This window comes from Cyphomyrmex costatus, unplaced genomic scaffold, assembly GCF_001594065.2.
Source record: "Cyphomyrmex costatus isolate MS0001 unplaced genomic scaffold, Ccosl1.0 scaffold61, whole genome shotgun sequence".
Taxonomy (NCBI): domain Eukaryota; kingdom Metazoa; phylum Arthropoda; class Insecta; order Hymenoptera; family Formicidae; genus Cyphomyrmex; species Cyphomyrmex costatus.
Genome location: NW_017280167.1, coordinates 1,042,656 through 1,061,146, shown reverse-complemented (window position 1 = coordinate 1,061,146; position 18,491 = coordinate 1,042,656). Strand labels below are relative to the sequence as shown.

The following is an 18,491-nucleotide window of genomic DNA, read 5'->3' as shown; positions in this document are numbered from 1 at the left end:
GTCGTTCGTTCATTTCCACGAAATTACACCTACCAAACCGATACAAAATGAGAGATCGATTTGATCATCGATACATACTTTCTTTGTATCTAAGCGCGACTCTTTATGTGAATTCTATGCAATTCAAGTCAAAGAGCATATCGCTGGACCTCTCAATCTGTTCGATCGTTGTAACTGCAGCTTGCCATTATTGCTTCGACCTCGGTTAAGAGACATCGTTGCATCCTTTATGTGGAGAGTGGATCCGGTCCTCTTCGCATTTGGCAATCATTCTACACAACGGCTCGTGGTGCAACGCAGCGATTGGTGGTCCTCGTTCGTGATGATGTCCTAGGATCGTCACACCTTGTTGTGATGCCTCATCTCATATGCTGCGTTCCTCCCCCCTCCCCCGGAACCCGAATAGGCGCCGGCATACAGTTCTGGGTGATTGGAACGGCCGTAATTGTCTGCTGACCCACTACTTGGTGGCGCACTAGCTGTGGGAACCGAGCGATAGCCTGCTTAAAGTTTAGAAAAATGTTCGGCAATGAAATGAAACGCGTAACCAAAAATAACACCGCGGGTATGCGGGGATAGAGGATTGCTGCCACGTGTATAACAGCCAAATAAAATACGACAATAGAGAAACAGTTGCCGTGATCTCCACTCTTTCTGCATATCCTTCGCGTGCTATTTCTATCTTGCTATTTAATATATACTTAATATAGCTAATAATATTATTCTCTGAAAAGGCATGATTCAGAATCAATCAGTCGATGATGCAAAATGAGAAAGAAGGAGTTCGGCTTCGACATATGAATGGGAAAGAAAAAGTATTTTGCTAGCATCCAATGCAATGCCATGAACAATGAGCTAGGAGCAAATACAAGAATTTCATGAATATTTATACTTTTCTAAATAGTAATGGGTTTAAAGCTATATTTTACATTATGCGACAATGATACTGACATTCATGAATTTGCTCCTATTAAGCGTAAGAATATAGGCCCCAGGCTCACCTCTGCAGATCATAGAACGATAGTCATAGATCAGGTAGTCATAGATGCGCGTCAAATGCGTCAATGCGAGGAAGATGCAAACAGGAAAAGACATTGATGTAGTTGCGGGTCACACAAGGACAAGAAAACGCGAACAACGTTAGCTTGAGTTTAATCCGCATTAGCAATCCTTTCTTTCACACTAGAGTATTTTTACGATGTATGCAATGCTGATTGGTGCTCTTAAGCATAGGAACTAAACTCAAGCAACGAGAAATGTGTAAATGAGACTTAATGCTAATTCACCTTTTGGATAATATTGAGCACCTCTTCCCTCTCCATATCCATGAGCGGGACAACGCGTTGAATGACCACCTTGATTTGATCTTGGAGGTATACTCCTTGGCCCAGCTCCACCACCACTATGTGGATGTCGCTATAAAAATGACAAACGATAAAACATGCGAACAAGATGAAATATCTCTTACTTCAAACAATGATACAAGCAAACTTTTGTATGTAAACATAATTTATATGTTCTTACCATTCTTCTAAGAGTATTCATCGGTCTCGTTAATGTATCACTGATGCGCCTAGCAGGCGGCTTTTTAGGATTAGTGGAAGGAATGTGCACGGCGCAACACTTGATAAATAGTCCCATAAATATGATGAAAGCTATACCCATTAATAGTACCGCCCACCAAAATTCCTGAAGCAAATAAACAACGTTAAAAAATAGATAATATAAAGATAAGAATTACAAGAAATGCTCACAGTTATCCATTGTGCTACCGACGATAACGTTTCTTTATTAAACAACAAGTTTTTCAATCTCGCAAGTGGTCCTTCCGTATCGACAGCTCGGCATTTTAAGAAAACATCGCAGTAACCCTAAAGAAGAAAACTTTTATAAACATGTAACTTCAAAAAATTAATAATACGTGTATACTATATACTTCATTTCGTCATAATGTATACATAAAGGTTAATAATTTACCTGAAAATTATCGCAAGGTGAACCAGGTCTAAGGCTCATTCCACCCTCGGGCAATCCCACCATGTGCGCAAACTCGCTTGTTCCACGACACGTTGATGCATCAGTTCCATTTTGACAGGCTAATTCGCACAGTTTTCGCTTATCAATGTTCGGTATGATGCTGCTTGTTAAAAAGCACTCCGTCAGATTCCATTCCAGACAAATAGATCCTGTGCACTCCCCATTGATGCATAACTGTAAATAACGTTGAAATCAGCGTCGATGGTTGGCTAAATCGTACAATTCACAGAATAACAGAGCGTGATTACTTGAGTGCCCTCATTGCATCTAGTCTTGTTGGCTTTCGGTAGCGGCGCTGGGCATTCGGAGGACCTCCCACTGCATGTAGAATTGTAACTACAGTCTGATTCGGCTCTACATTGGATTCGATGAGAGAGGGGCACAAACTGGCACGTTTCACTCGAACAGCAGGGTCCTTGACTAGGACTGCAAACGCATAATTACATTCATGAGGAAATGAATCGGGGCACTGTCGTATCCAGCCGCATTTTGCTTGCACGTATCACAATACCTGCATTGTGTCCCGTATTTTCTACTGCAACCTTTCGCCGTGTCATTCTTAATCTTATCCAGCTCAGACACCTGTCTAGGATAGCAGCATTTGTCCACACACTCGTCGTCATCGTATCCGCAATCACACTCCTCGCCAGCCTCGACAATTTTATTCCCGCAAAACGCTCCTGTAAATAATAAATGCGATACATTTTGTCAGATAAATAGAATTATTGAAAGCAACATTTCTTTCTATTGCCCGTTTAGTCTGTTCTGAAGATTGCTGTAGCGTGAAGGGAAAATTTAATGTAAAAATACCAGTGAAACAGTTCCTCTTCTTATTATCCTCGATAGCATCTAGGACGTTGCTGATATTGCCAATGCTGCACTTTGAAAACTTGCTATTGTTCGGTCGATTTCCGCTCGTCGCCGAGGCGAACATAATGTAATTACCGTCCAAGCCTCCCGGTCTGCATTCCGGCGGAAAATCATGCTGGAAAAAAAGGTGATCGTTATCTCTGCGCTCCGGACAATTTAAACACATATGTCTACTAGAAACCTTTCTTTTGCTGGCTTACCGGTGATCCGAAGTTATGACCTATCTCATGCGCCAGAGTTAGTTGCGATACTTTAGGCGGAACACGGCTATTGTAATTCACGAAAGTTATGATACCGGTATTGAGGGATCTCTTAGTGGATTGATATAGACCGGACACAGTCTCGGTATAAGTCTTGAATTTCTCACAGATACCGCCGGACGCGCCGGACGCGGAAGCAACCCAGGCGAGCCCAAGTGTACCGCCGGTGAAATCCCTGTCGACATAGAAATAATGTTTACGAAGCAGCCTCAAAAGGATACGAAATACAGCGTATTGTTTTGTTATTCCACTTACCTGTAAGTAAAAACGTAGGCGAGACAGAAGTCCTCATGATTCGAAAGAGAATGAAGATTGAGGAAATTGCTAACGTCGATGTTCTCTAAACAGAAGGGATTGGGTTCGCCGTATTGATGAGGCGAGCATGCCGTTTCGTCATCGATCTGTTATCAGATATAGCAAGCGTGTCAGTTTAGTGAACGGGTATTCACATTTCGACGAGTGCTACTTTCGGCGCGTTATCATTACCTTTATTCGTTGAACCTCGAACTTGATGTTTCTGTGTTCCGTCCTGCCATCAAATTTCGTGTCCCTGTAGATATAATTCACGGCGGTGACGTGGTGTGCGATCAAGGACAATATTTCTTCCCTGGTTTTCTCCATGTCATGATGTAGCTGCAAATATACAAACATGAATTCTGACTGTCCACGTGACAACTGTCCGAGATTGTTCTATCTCTTATTTTACGTGTTGTGATAAAATTTTTCCCTTGATGTACCCATAGACAAAATTTCCAATATACAAGTTTCTAATTTCTAACATTAAACAGCTTGTAATTAAGTTTCAAAAATTTTTTTCTTATGACGTGGTCATTTAATTATATATAAATATGTACATATCTATTAAAATTAAAGTTTTGTGTGTTTTCCTAAATTTTAACGTTAATTATCTCTGTAAGCAAAACTCTTTACAAATTTTTATAAAGTGAAGCTCGAAAAAATTCGTCTAAACAAATCATTATAATTGCTTTCCGTGAAATATGCTCTATGCAAGAGTACGGCGATATCAAAGCCAGAACATAGGACACACGAGGAATATTCTTTTTGCGAAGAACACTGGAATGTGGATGGTGTCTGGTTTGTTGAGAAAATGCAAAAGGGAATTGCACTGACCGTGCTGCCGACGAAAACGCATATGAATGTGACCATAGGAAGAGAACAGTTGGTATTCGAGGCATTTCTCTATTGTGTAAGGAAATACTGGAATTCTCTAGTTACAAATTGCCAGCGAGAATTGGGTCATTTCGTCGTTCTAACAATCTGATATCCTACCTTTACTTCTTTTACATGATTATAAATGCCAATTTTCTGCGTTATTTCTTTTTATCGCTTGATAAATTAAAAAAAGAATTTAGAAAAAAATATTGAATTTTTAATTTCAAAGGATAAATTCACCACAAAAGTGGAAAAAAATATTTTTTAATTTATTTAAGTATGCTAATTTTCCGTATATTTAACAAATTTTTAGATATAATTATAAATATAAGAGAAATGATAAAAAATATCTCTTATTCTAGCCCAAATATAAATTGCATTCGAATAATATTCTCGCATACAACTAAAAAGAAAGAAAAAGAGCATTATAAAAAATAAATGTAACTTTGAGAATTAATACTAAAAAGATTGCCTAAAATAATTTAAAGGATATTTCTCCAGCGAATTTGCGATATATTTAGAAGCTGTAGACTCAAAACAAATTTTGCGTACCTGTTCGGAGATGTGCCTCCATATAAGAGGATCCGTTTGTATGAAAAGCGAGCAGGTGTTGTTTTCTTTCGACCTAGTCGCTCTTCGTGGCCTGCGATGACTAGGTTCATTAGCTTCTCTACTGTATTTATGACCAGGAGCCTCCCGGTCCCCGTTCCAGGGTGCGACATTTGGTTTCGGCTCCTTCTGGTTCGACGGTGGGACCGTTTTAGGTGGTTCATCCGGTACAGCAGAATTCTGCACGCTTTCCATCCATTCTATTACATCGCTATTAGTAATACCACATCCAGCGCCGTCACCTGAAAAATTCATTATTATTCATTATTAACTCGTTAGCTCATTTCATATATTTTATAAATCTGTTTTTGAATCTGAATATATGTATTCAAGACACAACAATTAATTGGCAAAGTAAACAAAATGATTAAAACTTTTCGCTATCATTATCATCAATATCAGTTTGAAGGTAAAAATATATTGAAAAATATTACGTAAAAGAACTGACGTCCTAAGGTTGGGTCCACAACGTCGTTTTAAGAGGCCCTAAGCCGTAAAGCCGTAAGAAATTGACTACAGGAGATTATTTTTCTCGCATTCAACTATGATTGATCAATTTCTTATGGCTTTACGGCTTAGGGCCTCTTAAAGCAAGATTGTGGACCCAGTCGAATTTGTCGTAAAAATGTGCAATAATTCATCTAAGAATAATCGGAGGAACAGAGTAATAAAATACTGTATGTATAACATACTGCAATAAAAATACTCCAATAATTTCTACGATAAAGTTAGGCATCAATTATTAAATCAATTATTAAACGAGAATTAATCAACACTGATTTTTTGTGTATCCGTGTAAAGATATATCCATTTATTTGTAGCTCGAATTGACCCTAACGGGAAATAGCAGGATAATAATAGAGGCCATTGGTATTTCTGCTTTCTGAACTACAGTAGATGAAAATCTGAGGGTATGAATCGTAAACCAGGAAGCACCGCAAGGTTCCTAATTAATGGCAAAGTTCATTGCCATTAATTCTCAATCTGGTCGTGGAACTCGAAACATCCACGGCCACGTGGGAGTCTTACATCATCGATAGGATACATATGCTTCGAGTTCTCCTATAGGTAGGTCGGAGTCTATAACCTAAAATATCTTTAGATGGGAACATAGAGCGAATAATAATGCGGAAGCCAAGTCACGTACCGTGCAATCTGCATCGCGTGAGTCGCGTTGTCACCGAAACAGCGTACATACGCGGGCTTGATCATTGGCACAATTCCGCAATACGCTCGAGATATCTGTGTGAAGCGAATATATGGACATAATGCGTCGACTAATGGCAACCTTGTCGCGGTCTCCCGGGTGTTGTATTATGGTATACGGTCTGCATACGCGTGCGAGAACGGACTAGGCCGGCTTGAAAATCGTCTTGCTCGATTTCGAATTGGTTTCCGACTTTCCAGAAAAAATGTCGATATGGAGAATCTACTGTCATTTCCAGCGTAATTTGCATCTTTTTATATTTTTGAAAGCTAAAAAAATTAATTCATTAAATTGTAAATTATTCTTTAACTTCTTTTTTCACTAATCTTCATTACTTTTATACGTAATTTTATTAACTGTAAATGATACAAGTTCGACAAACTCATTTCAAGTGAAAGCAAAGCGGAAGCTTTTATTTCTACGATTTTTCCTCCTGCACGCAGAGTTATTGACTTTTTTATACTCTTAAAAGGATCTTACCGTTTATGAAATAGGAATATCATTTTTTATTTGTATTTGACGACGATATTAACGATATTATCGAACTAAGATTAATATATCGTATCCTCTCAATCTATCTTCCGAAGTCGGTTCGCATAAGTACGAATCAATAACATATCACTGTCGATACAGCTGAGATAATCGTGGTTGTCAGCTTTATTGGCTGGCTGGTTAACCGTAAGCCACGAACTTTAATAACTCGGCGTTTCACGCGTGACGATATTGGTTGTCTGTGCTATTGATGTCTATTATCGCCGCCTACGTCTAGTGTTAATAGATATTTCATGAAGTGGAAATGAAAGAAACGTTGCGACGGGAGAACTGATTGACTGCGCTTGTTTTTCCCGACGCATATTTCACTCGTTAACATCAGAGTTGCGAATGACACATTTCTGTGCCATTTAAAATTCACGAGTAAATCGTTGCTTCGTGTAAAAAAATTCAACATTTTTCATAAATCTTGACTCTTGAATTTTATTATTTAAACTATATTTATTTATGCTATATAACTTTGACATTTTTATTTACACGTATACACTGAAAAAAATTCCTAAATCTAAATAATACTTTCTTCAATAGTATTAAGTTAACATTTCTTTACTGCAAATAAATATTTATTCAAAAAAGAAAGTAATAAATAACACGTGTTTAAGTTTAGTAAATGTTTAATATTAAGAAAATGTTTTACTCTTAGTACTATTAAACAAAATATTAGATTTGAGAAATTTTTCGCAGTATAGCTATCTCTTTCTTCGTATCTTCGTTAGCTTCTAATATTATCTATCACGTCTAATAATGCATCACGCTCCGAGAGAGTGTGGACCTAGAATGTGAAGTATATTCCGCCCTACTCCACTCTGCTCACCTTCGCGTCATCGTGCCATGTGCAATGCTCCAATAAATGTAGCAAACTCATAACATCAGACGTGTTCCCAGAGAGCAAACACAACGAGACGATAAAATTCGGTCTACGCAGCATGTATGAACGGGCAGCGCGATAAATATTACACGTAACGCGCCGGTCTGTTTATTACAACGTTGGCCGTTTATGCTACTGCCATGAGTATACGGTGACGACGGTGAATTGCGCAGCTCGAAATCCGCTCTGCTCGCCTATGTAGCAGTCACGCTGACTACGCCCGATTCAGAACGAGACTGCACTCCTAGCAATTCCATCGGCGCTCCTATATCCAAATAAACTACTTTCCTTCCTAATGATACTCTAAATGGCGCACGGAATTCATACTATTGTGGACTTTTCGATGTCCATATCCGCTTAAACGGCGCAATCTTACGCTGGTCGGTACTTCGTTTCTCGATAGCGTATACACAAAAGAACATCGAAAGTTTAGCAATTTCGTCTGAATTGGCTAATTCTCCAACAAATTCTGAAATAATTTTGCCTAGGCGAAAATTTCATTCTCAAACACACAATACGTTTTTATTGCCGGAGAGACTTCATAAGAGTAAAATATATTATATTAGGGTTATTCAACCGGTATGTGCTGCAAAGGATCCCAAATGTGCTGCGAAAATTTTAGAGAAAGTAAAAAGCGAAAAATTTTAGAAATAAATAAAAATGTATTTTTTTTAGATATAAGTAAAAATTTACATCTAAAATAAATTTTAAAATTAAATAAAAAACCAAGCAAAGAGCGCAAAGTAAAAAATGTTCTAAAATTGTAAAAATTATTTAAATTATATTGTGTATCTACTTGCATTTTAACCAAAACAATCTTTCATTACTATAATAAAAAATCGCTTTTAAAATAAAAATAAAAATTTTTTAAACTTTATTTTTTATTTTTTTACAGAAAAAACGATTTGACTGAAGTATCTAAAAGTTAAGGAAGCTAGATTATATAAATCTGAAAATAATTTTGTTGGACTATCAAAATAATTACATAAAAATTTCAAGCATACTAAATAATACTACAAAAAATTTTGACATTAACAATTAGTTTGAGTATTCTAATTGTTTTAATAAGCTGATCAAATTATTTTCAGATCTGTATTTAACTAAATTTTTAGATATACTTAAGCATAATTGTGTAAATGTTGTGTTAGCGTATCTGATAAAAGATTTATATTGAGCGCTGAAACGTGTGCTAATGATGTACCTCGACAAATTTAACTCGTCATTTAACGTGCCGCAAATTGAAAAAGGTTGAAGAACGTTAGAATATATTTTCATAAATCAATGTAAAGAATGACAATATTATGTATGACATACAAGTTTATTTTTACCCTCAGTAATGCAACAAAAAATTAATTAACAGGTGTATAAAGAAACTCTTATTATAATCATTTTCTTCTAATCGACCTTTTCATTAAGGCGAGTAACGGATGGACATGTTTTTAAACACGGTTTCTAAAGGATTGTAGTAAAGAACAAAAGCGGAAGATGTTCTGAGAAGAGAACGGAAGATAGGCATCGCGTGACAAAAGGGTGGAAAGTAGAGGTGCATGATGTCGTGAGGCGCCACTTCGAGGTCGTTGCATCGAAGAACATGTCCAAACGAACGTTTAAAAACATTCTCAGACACATGGCCGCCTTATAATTAGTAAATCTTTCATGCACGTCGGACATAACAATTATTATCGCAGTCGGTAGTTAACTAAATCGTTTCCAATCTAAATTTATCATTTTCTTCGAACACATATTAGGTACACGCTGCTTCTTCGTGTGCATAATGAAGCTCGCCACTTTGTTCGAAATCATATAAGTTGTTTCAATCAGATATTAAATAAACTTTCATGAGTTCAACGCACAGTTGTGTTATCATTCGTAACTTTACAAAATATAAGTACAAATAATATATATAAGCTAATCAAAAGCTTCTAAAGTGTGAAAAGCAATATTAATTTACATTGCAAATTTTTTCGACAAATTGTAAAAGTACTGATAAACCATGGTATAATTTCACAAAAGTCATGTGATACAGTAATAAAATAAGTATTGTACTTCAAAATTTAGCTATACACAGATCTTATTTCACGCAACGATTACTGCGTTTGACTCCTACTTCACTTAATTTCCCTTCTTTCACTTAATTTCATTTGAACAATAAGAGTCCTTATGAATCAATCTATAAAATAATTATATAGAATACTCAAACTAGTTATTAAAATGTTAATATTTTTTTGCGATTGCTCATCATATTCGAGAATCTTACGTAATTATTTTGATAAGAGATTATTTTCAGATCTGTATTTAGCTGAATTTTTAAATACTTCAGCAAAATTGTTCTTTTTGTTCTTATATAAAAAAATATACTCCGATATTTTTTTTTTAGATTAAAAAATATATATTATATAAAGATTAAAATATCCCGTTTTTTTTTTTGTTAAAGAGTTTCGCATTTAACTAATTTTTCGCTTCATTAAATTAAATATTTTGTAATGCAAATACATTCTTGGAAAATATATTGTTGAAAATAGAAAATAAACCAGCGATAAAAGAGCAACGGATAATGTTTGAATATTTAAATATTCAAAATTTATAATAAATTGCTTGAAGCTAAAAGTCGTTTTCCTGTTAAATAAATCATAATATTCGCAAATTAATGCATGAGCAGTAATGTGCGCCTGAAGAGATAATATCGATAGGAAAAAGAGATGTTTTTTTGCATCTTACCTTGTCGAACATCCACGTACGGATCACCGACATCATTTTCATGATAGATCACAGAATGTAATGTCTCGTTTATCTCATGTGGTGGGAAATAGTAATGTGCCTTTTCCACGTACCACGCACCACTTTTCGGTGATACTATCTTCCCGTGAAAGACTCCATCACTGACACTTCCGAACACGTGGCTACCAGGTTCGCCTGAAAGATATATTCCTGATCAGATGCGTGACGAGAATATCCAGAAAGTTTTATCATATTAATCGTGGCGATAAATTTTTAAGAGCACATTTTTATTTGATTTAAAGTACAGCGAATTAAGATATTTGTAGCAAAATATAGATTTCTATATTTAATGTTATGGATCTTTAAAAAATTACGTGTTAATCTTTAAATACAAAACATGTATATAATTATTACAGACACTTTGTATTATTAGTACATACTATTAATTAGTACATATTTGCCAAAAAGACATTAAAATGAGATTATAGAAAAAAAAATCTCATTTTTTAAATTTTTCTTCCTCTTTGACAATTAAAAAGAAAGAAAATAAAAATAACATGTATATTTGAATAAATACGCACATGTAAGAAACCATGATCAAACGTATGTGACTGACTCTCGCTTTGCTTGGAAAAAATATCGATGGTATAAACTTTGCCTCTTGGCAAAACTTTCTGTACCAGAAACTGCCGGCTTACACAAGCAACTTGCTCTTGCTGTCTAGCTATCTAATTTATACGTTTAACCGAGATGCACGTAGGAAAATTAATAGCGCGTATATTTTCATCTTTCTCCACGAGGATAAAAAATTTTTTAAATTAAACAGACTAAAATAGAAACTTGATTTAATTATAGCGTTGAAGAACGTATAAATATGTAAATTTGGCGTTCTCTGTAGTAATGGAATATTTCATATACAGATCGTCTGTGCCAATTTTCTCATTTAGAATTTAAAAATTCTGTAGCAATTACTGTGTGCATGCTTAATACTTATGGTTCAATAATAAAAACTATATAAATTTAATTTAATTCGATTTAAATGGTTTTATTTTTATTATAAAATATCTATTAACATTCATTTAAAAATAACAAAAAAGATTCTGTTATTTGCTTGTACCAGTCAATTTACCTAATAATTTCCAATCAAAATCTTTTATAATATTTCCTAACTTCCTTATAACTTATAAATGTTGATCCTGCACTTTGATACGTAATAATATTTACTTTTCTTTTTAATTAATCCTTTAATATGTGTAGCCTATTAATGTTTTTATGATCAGCGAAACATATGTGTATTGAATTTATTTATTATCATCTTCTTCAATCTATTCCATTGCAGTTCCATTAAAATGTTCAGCAATGAAACAATAATAAGATTAAAAATAAATAGGTTCAGCAATACAAATTGTTTAACAAATAGGTCATGAAAAGATTTAAAATTCCATAAAATAAATGATAATAATATAAATGATAATAATGCGAAGTTTATATTCCAAAGGAAGTAATATAACGGAAAAAAGGAATGTCTTATTTTTGTTAATCATCTAAAAAATTTGAAAATTCAGATTCCACAGTTACGTCATCCGATTTCAGAATTTCTTCAATAAAAAGTCCAATGAATATTTTATTTTTGTTTATGTAAAGGAACTACGTTTGTCAACAAAAATATATTTGATTCCAAGAAAATCGTATCTCCGTCACGTATTATACTTAAAAAATATTTTACAACACATTTTTTGACTGACACGTCTAACATGAAGACATGGTAAACATTGAATCATTAAAATCGTAGAACAAACCTCAACATACTGTATTACAGATAGCGAGTAGACAACAATAACAGAGAGAATATTTAGGAAGCGTTTTGTGCATATCCTTTTTCTGTTTAGATAATAGAACGTAGGAAAGTGAAGTCGCCCGCACAGTCGAGCTTATCACAATTCAAAATTCCTTTTGATGCAAGAACAAACAGAATCTTTCACTTCCGATACGGAAAACATTTCAAATAGTCTCTAATGTCACTTTAAAGTTCTTCGCGTGTATACACATATTTTCTAGTACTGACATTTTCTTTAAATTTTTAGATGTACAAAAATATTAAATCAAGTATTTGTTAAAGTGTATAGTTTATCATATATAATATGTTTTTCGCAAAAAAGAGAAGAAAAAAAGATTTTTCAAATAAATATTTGCAAAGTTTTTTTCAATTCAAATTAAAGTACAAACTACATTTTTCTTTCAATTTCCGAAGAAGTATGTAAAATATATTTGATTAATTTCTTTCGTTTAATCACAAAGCTTTTCACAGACTTAACAAACGTATTTCGAACAATTTACTGTTAATAACAGTGACAAAGTGCTAAATCGAGAGAGACGAGTCAGAATTTCTTCAATCTCTACATAAAAATATAACTTTTGTAACATTATCCAAAGGAAACCGGGACAGATTGCGGAAAACCGTTTCCATTTGATTCATAATCCGAAACATTGCTTGCTGAACTCCCATACATCATTAGAATGAAAATAAAAGTCCCACCTGGTATCCATGCTGACACGCACTTTTGCGTGTCACACCTGGCACCGGGAAATGTCGCAGAAGTAGTACAAAGAAATGGTACCACCTCGTCGAGGATGTATTCTGTAGATTGCAACCGGAACGCATATTGACGGTGAAACAAACGTGGAGGTCGGACAAACCACTGTGTCGCGGTTACAAATTTAAGTATGATTCTTTGTTCGTACAGTTGAAAGCACTCTACTTCTGTTAAATTTAGTTTATTTTGACGAAAATTCTTTTTGAATATGCAGAATATCTTATAAGGATAACGTTAAATTTCAGTAACATATTCTGAGATGGATTTGAAGACGGCTTTCCTCCAGCCGAGATATATTTAAATAGATTTCATTTTTCATTGCAACTTTAGAATAATAAATATCTTAGAAACTCTAAGTGTCATGTCAAAACTTTGTTAAAGTTAATTTTCGTTTGACATAAAAATAATATCGCTTAATCCGTCAAAATCGATAATTTGCTAAGTAATTCCAATATTATATAAGGCGTTTATTGAAATATTGTAAAAATCCTTGAGAATTTCCGGATTTTCTAGATATTTAAAAAAAAAAAAAAATATATTTTTACTCAAATTTCAAGCAAAATTAGAAAATAGTTTAATGCAACTTTAACATAAATTAAAATGCAAGTAACATAAATAAACTGTACATTAAAAATTCCACGAGACTATATTTATTGTTTTGTATAATTTTGGAGTTGCAAAATCTATAGAGATTATTGCAATACAGTATCAGTAAGCTACTCTCTTCTACTGAATGTCTTCTACTATTATTCTAATTCTTTTTATAAAAGCTCGCGGAATACACAAAAATGTATGTAAATAAACACGGATGTATATGATATATTTATTACTAATTATCTATATTTTGCATTGTCAAAAAAAAAATCAAAGAAACAAAAGGTTTTCAGATAGAATTTAAATTTAAAAGTAAAATTTCAAAAATTTCCCTGCGTGCCGATAAAATTCCATGAAAGTCTCTAATATATTTTTAAGGATAAAAAAGAAATCTCCTAAAATTCCAGGTTTTCTAGGTTTTCTAGGTTTTTTCCGGACAGTAAACACCCTGTTATTCAATTTATATTCCAATGGAAAAAAGTTTCCTCTGTTGTATCCTCTTGTAATCCTACTATATTTTCATTTTTTTTCTATACTATAACAAAATTAATGATACAATATTATATATGCTGTAGTCACAAATAAATATTTACAAGTTAAAATTTATAATTTATAAAATCAGTGTTTCGATATTTATTTACGACTTCGAATTCTTTCAGCCTTTACTTCCCTTTGGCGTGCATGCAATCGCTTTATTACTTTTACAGAAACAAACGTCTCTATTTCTCCCGCAATAAATATTTTCAGAAGATGTTGCGACTACGAGTATAAACACAGAAACTCATACAATTTTATGTGTACGTGACCCTCTCGCGAGCAGAAAGCTCGAACGATCGCTATCGATCGATTTCGTGTAACTTTACATTGCGAACATCATTTATGCGAATATATAGGGCACCGAGAAGATTGCAGACTTGATGTCATAATCTACAAGTCTATATTTGGAAAAGTATGTGTTGTATTGTGTGTACGTCAATGCAGGTATACTCATGCTGTTCAAGTTACTGATCTCTGGTATCTCTACTGCATTATAGTATATAAACGAAGTATATCTGAATATGTTCTAACGACAGATATTATAGAAACAGCTGGGAAATATCATGTTGAGAAATATATTGTAAAAAATAATTGAATAGGAGAAAAACAAATAAATTAGTCGTAGGTAATGTACAATTCTAGCACGATCGATGACGAATATAATGTGATGTTCGAACGGTCGCATACAAGTTATTTCGAAAGGTCAAACAAAAATAAAATCGCAATGTTAAATTTACAGAAATATCAATAGAAATTGTAAGCGGTCAATCTTGATTCTATTTCATTAAAATAATAATATCAAATCAAGCACGTTCTTGAAAGCTTCATATATAATCGAATAAGAGAACGGAATTATGTAATTTCGTAATATTCGTAACACTATCCGAATTGTGTTATTTATATATTAAACTTCGAATTATGTTTTATTACACTCTAATTACCTTAATTATATTTAGAAATAGATATAAATTTAATAAATAATTAAAGGAAAAAACGCAGTTTATCGAAAATATCCCGTAAACATATATCATGTAAATAGTGTAAAACATACCAACTAGGTTGCCTTGATAAACATGAGAGATGTCAGAGTTGTACTGTCTCTCCCCTGTAGATCCTTCAATAATTAGATTGTTGCTAAAAGTGGTCAAATCCCGCTTTAATCGGATGTGGAAGTCCTTGCCGTGCGCGCGAAACTTTAACGTCACGGTACTGTCGCGGTTGATTGACCTCTTCGCCCTCAGGTGACTTCGATGGACCTCCTCGACAGGATATGACAGCGTTTCGTAGTGACGGATGTACTCGTTCAGTCGACGAGCTGCAAGAAAAGCGTAAATAAATTCTTAATACATTTGAAATCAATCTTCGTAAAATAAATATTAAATTAAACCTCATCCGGTTTCGAATTCCGACTTGCCGCACAGCCATAGAATATCAAATAGCCTAAAACTTGATTTAAAGCTCGTTATGTGGAAAGTAGATGACTTCAGAAATAACTACTATAAAATTATTATGCAAGACATCGCAGATGTCGAACATTTCCTTTAAACCATAAACAACAGAGTTATATTTTATGTTATGGAGTTTAAAGCGCATCACAGATATAAGTAATAGCCAGCTGAACTCGAACGTGCAAAAACTATCGGGAGCTTCCATGAAACATTCGTAAGCAAATCGATCGAATAATTCAGTATCCACCGCGCGGATTCGTGTATATTCTATACAAGCTGGTCCATCAACGAGAAGAGAAAACTAGACCTCTTTTCACTTAACAAGTCTCGGTTCGGCTCGTATTGCACAATAAAAATGGTATGATCTAATCTGTTGCTGATTGAGATAACTGAAATGGAGAAACCCCTCAGAGATTCACCTCGGAATTGCGTAGCGTAACTCATCCCAACATTAACGAGACAAAATGCCCTGCAGAGAATGACCTGGTAGCAGTTTCCCTCTTTCCCTCCGTATTGCTTGTAATTTCGAAAAGCACAACATGAATTTATATCAGGAGACTTTTGTTCGCGAAAAAATTCGGAGTAACCGTGCGCGACAAAAGAGACGCAACGGCCGCGCTACGTGGAGAGCTACCACAATCTCGCCAGGTTTTATGTATCTGCCGGGCGATACGAGGTTGTGCACCGGCACTCTCTTGCTGTCCAGAATTCCAAACGCTTTCCACGCGAGATGCACGCGATATTCTCGGCAAGCTCTCGGAACAACGTCGCCGTAGTGTATGAATATTATGGAAGGCAAAAATGCACTTTCCTCGTCGCGTCATTTAGCCGATTTCTAAAGAGCGCCTCGCAAGCACCCCGCATTATGCTTTACGAGACGCGCTACCTCCACTACCTCGCATTCACGATAAGTGCAATTGCGCAAATGAGTCAGCTCGATGCCAGACGCGTAACTTTTAAAGCTGATCACGGTAAATGAGGCATGTAATTCTCGAAGTTCTTAACGCTTTCGAGCCTATTTGCCATGTGAACAATGCTAAATTGCGTCGTAATAAATAAAGATATCCGTCGCTGAGCAGAAAATTTCACGTTGCGCGCCGATATGAGATTTATCTTTACAGAAATAGATTATTATTCTTTTTCGCTTCGGTGATACGCAGTTACAAAGCGAGGTCACTCCATTATCTCGAAATTCGATATCCGTTCAATAATTTTTATTCATGAGAATTATTTTATAAATATCGCGAAGAATTTTCAAAAGGAATAATTTATGTGTCCAGAGAGAAAGGTGGAAGGAAATGAAACTGTTTTATGATCGGCATTTTTATCTTGACGTCAGACATTTAATCTCATTACGCGTTGAAGAATTACGTGCTGCTGCACTCAGTATCCAAGAAATCATGAAGGTGCTTATACAAGAGTGCATTGCGAGTTCGAGAGCTATAATTATAGCATCCTATTAGGCACAAACTGAGTATCATTTCTCTTTCCTATTACTTATTCTGATACTAAACGACATCTTTTAAATGTATTTAGTGCTGCAATTTACAGACATCAAAAGAAATTCTGATACTGAGTGATAATGCAACTGAATTATATTTTTCGAGATATTTCACTTCCACGTAATATATTGCGAGTGGAAAAATTGAAAGCGGGCAACCTGTAGGTACTTTACTTAGCTTAGCGAACAAAGAAATGTTCAAAAAGAAAACAAGGGAACGTCAAGACTCTCTAGGTTTCATTCTTAGGTTGTAGTATTGGAATAAAATGAAATTTACGCAGTGAGCTTGAAATAAGCTGATTGTCTACTCTCGCCTAGGACTCTCGTTTTCACCTGTCAAATCATCGAAGGAGGTATAAAATCGAAGAGGAACGGCTTATCAACCAACGTCCGTTCACGTTAAAGGAAATGTTTCATCGTTCATTTGTTATATAATAATAAAATTGTGTTAACCAGATAATCATAAAATGATTGCAATCTCTCTGTTATCTTGTTTCTAAAAAAAATAACTATACTGTATTTGTCTTAAAAAGATTCTAGTATTTGTTAAAAAAAATAACTACTGTATTTGTCGCGCTAATACCGACATGACGACAAAGTATAAGAATCAATGACAAAATCATATATTTTTCAACAAATATAAAGTTAATATTTCCTCTTAATGAAACATTAATTGAATAGCATCACTTTTTGCTTCTCAATTTTCGATATGTAGCAATACAATTATTGAATGAGCGCGCCATACGACCGATGCAATTTTATAACTTTAACGAAATAGTATTAAGATAATTACAAAATTTATAACGTTTTTATAACACCTTGATAATTAAGCTTCAGATTCAAATTTCATTAAATTCACGTGAATTAAGAAAACAGATCCCTTACAACGTATTTACATTTTATTCATTAAGCACGTTAAGTTAATTTCCAATGCTAAACAATATCGTAATTATATTATTACGGAACAGAATCGCGAGATTCGTTAAGCAATAATACATTCTGTTTTACTGCTAAATCTCATATATTTCGGTGAATACTCTGTATCAAATAAAAAGTCGGAAAACGAGATGCGACTCGCTTCCACATTTCCATCCGCTCTCGAATGAATAGAAGGATTTGAAACGAAACATGAAAACGTATCGACATCTAAAGCTGCAGGCACGCATATGATGCATGAGACAGACTGCGACGACGTACCTTTTTATGCATTGTAGCGGGAGGCGGATCGATACGCGTTCGTATAACGTTACTAGTTTATCTCAGAGCGTGAAAATTCCGCCGGTTGTAGCGCGAAAGAATAAATCAAATGCGCCTGCATCTTTTCGGTGCAAAAAATATACCTCTGTAATACGTAACGAACGAATGATGTTCCGAATATACGATAAAATAGAATAGTCCGCGTAATAATAAAAATAAATTCTTTCCCTACAATCATTTTACCGGCAAAATTACAGAACGTTCATGTTATCATAGAATTAAATACAATTAAAATGCAGTTGCACAAAAGAGCACGCTTTACTAGA

General features: G+C 34.6%; 1 protein-coding gene across 1 annotated transcript; it reads right to left on the bottom strand.

The window, feature by feature from the left end:
* Positions 1 to 256: 256 nt before the first annotated feature.
* Positions 257 to 16,291, bottom strand: kuz (zinc-dependent metalloprotease kuz). Its single transcript, XM_018547134.1, has 15 exons — positions 16,027 to 16,291; positions 15,071 to 15,334; positions 10,295 to 10,489; positions 4,893 to 5,191; positions 3,654 to 3,800; positions 3,423 to 3,568; positions 3,108 to 3,342; positions 2,848 to 3,022; positions 2,549 to 2,717; positions 2,286 to 2,463; positions 1,978 to 2,211; positions 1,755 to 1,871; positions 1,525 to 1,689; positions 1,287 to 1,416; positions 257 to 500 (listed from the first exon to the last, which is right to left on the bottom strand). The coding sequence occupies exons 1-15, from the start codon at positions 16,289 to 16,291 to the stop codon at positions 340 to 342; spliced, it is 2,880 nt and encodes a 959-aa protein (XP_018402636.1). The 3' UTR covers positions 257 to 339.
* Between the last annotated feature and the right edge of the window lie 2,200 nt (positions 16,292 to 18,491).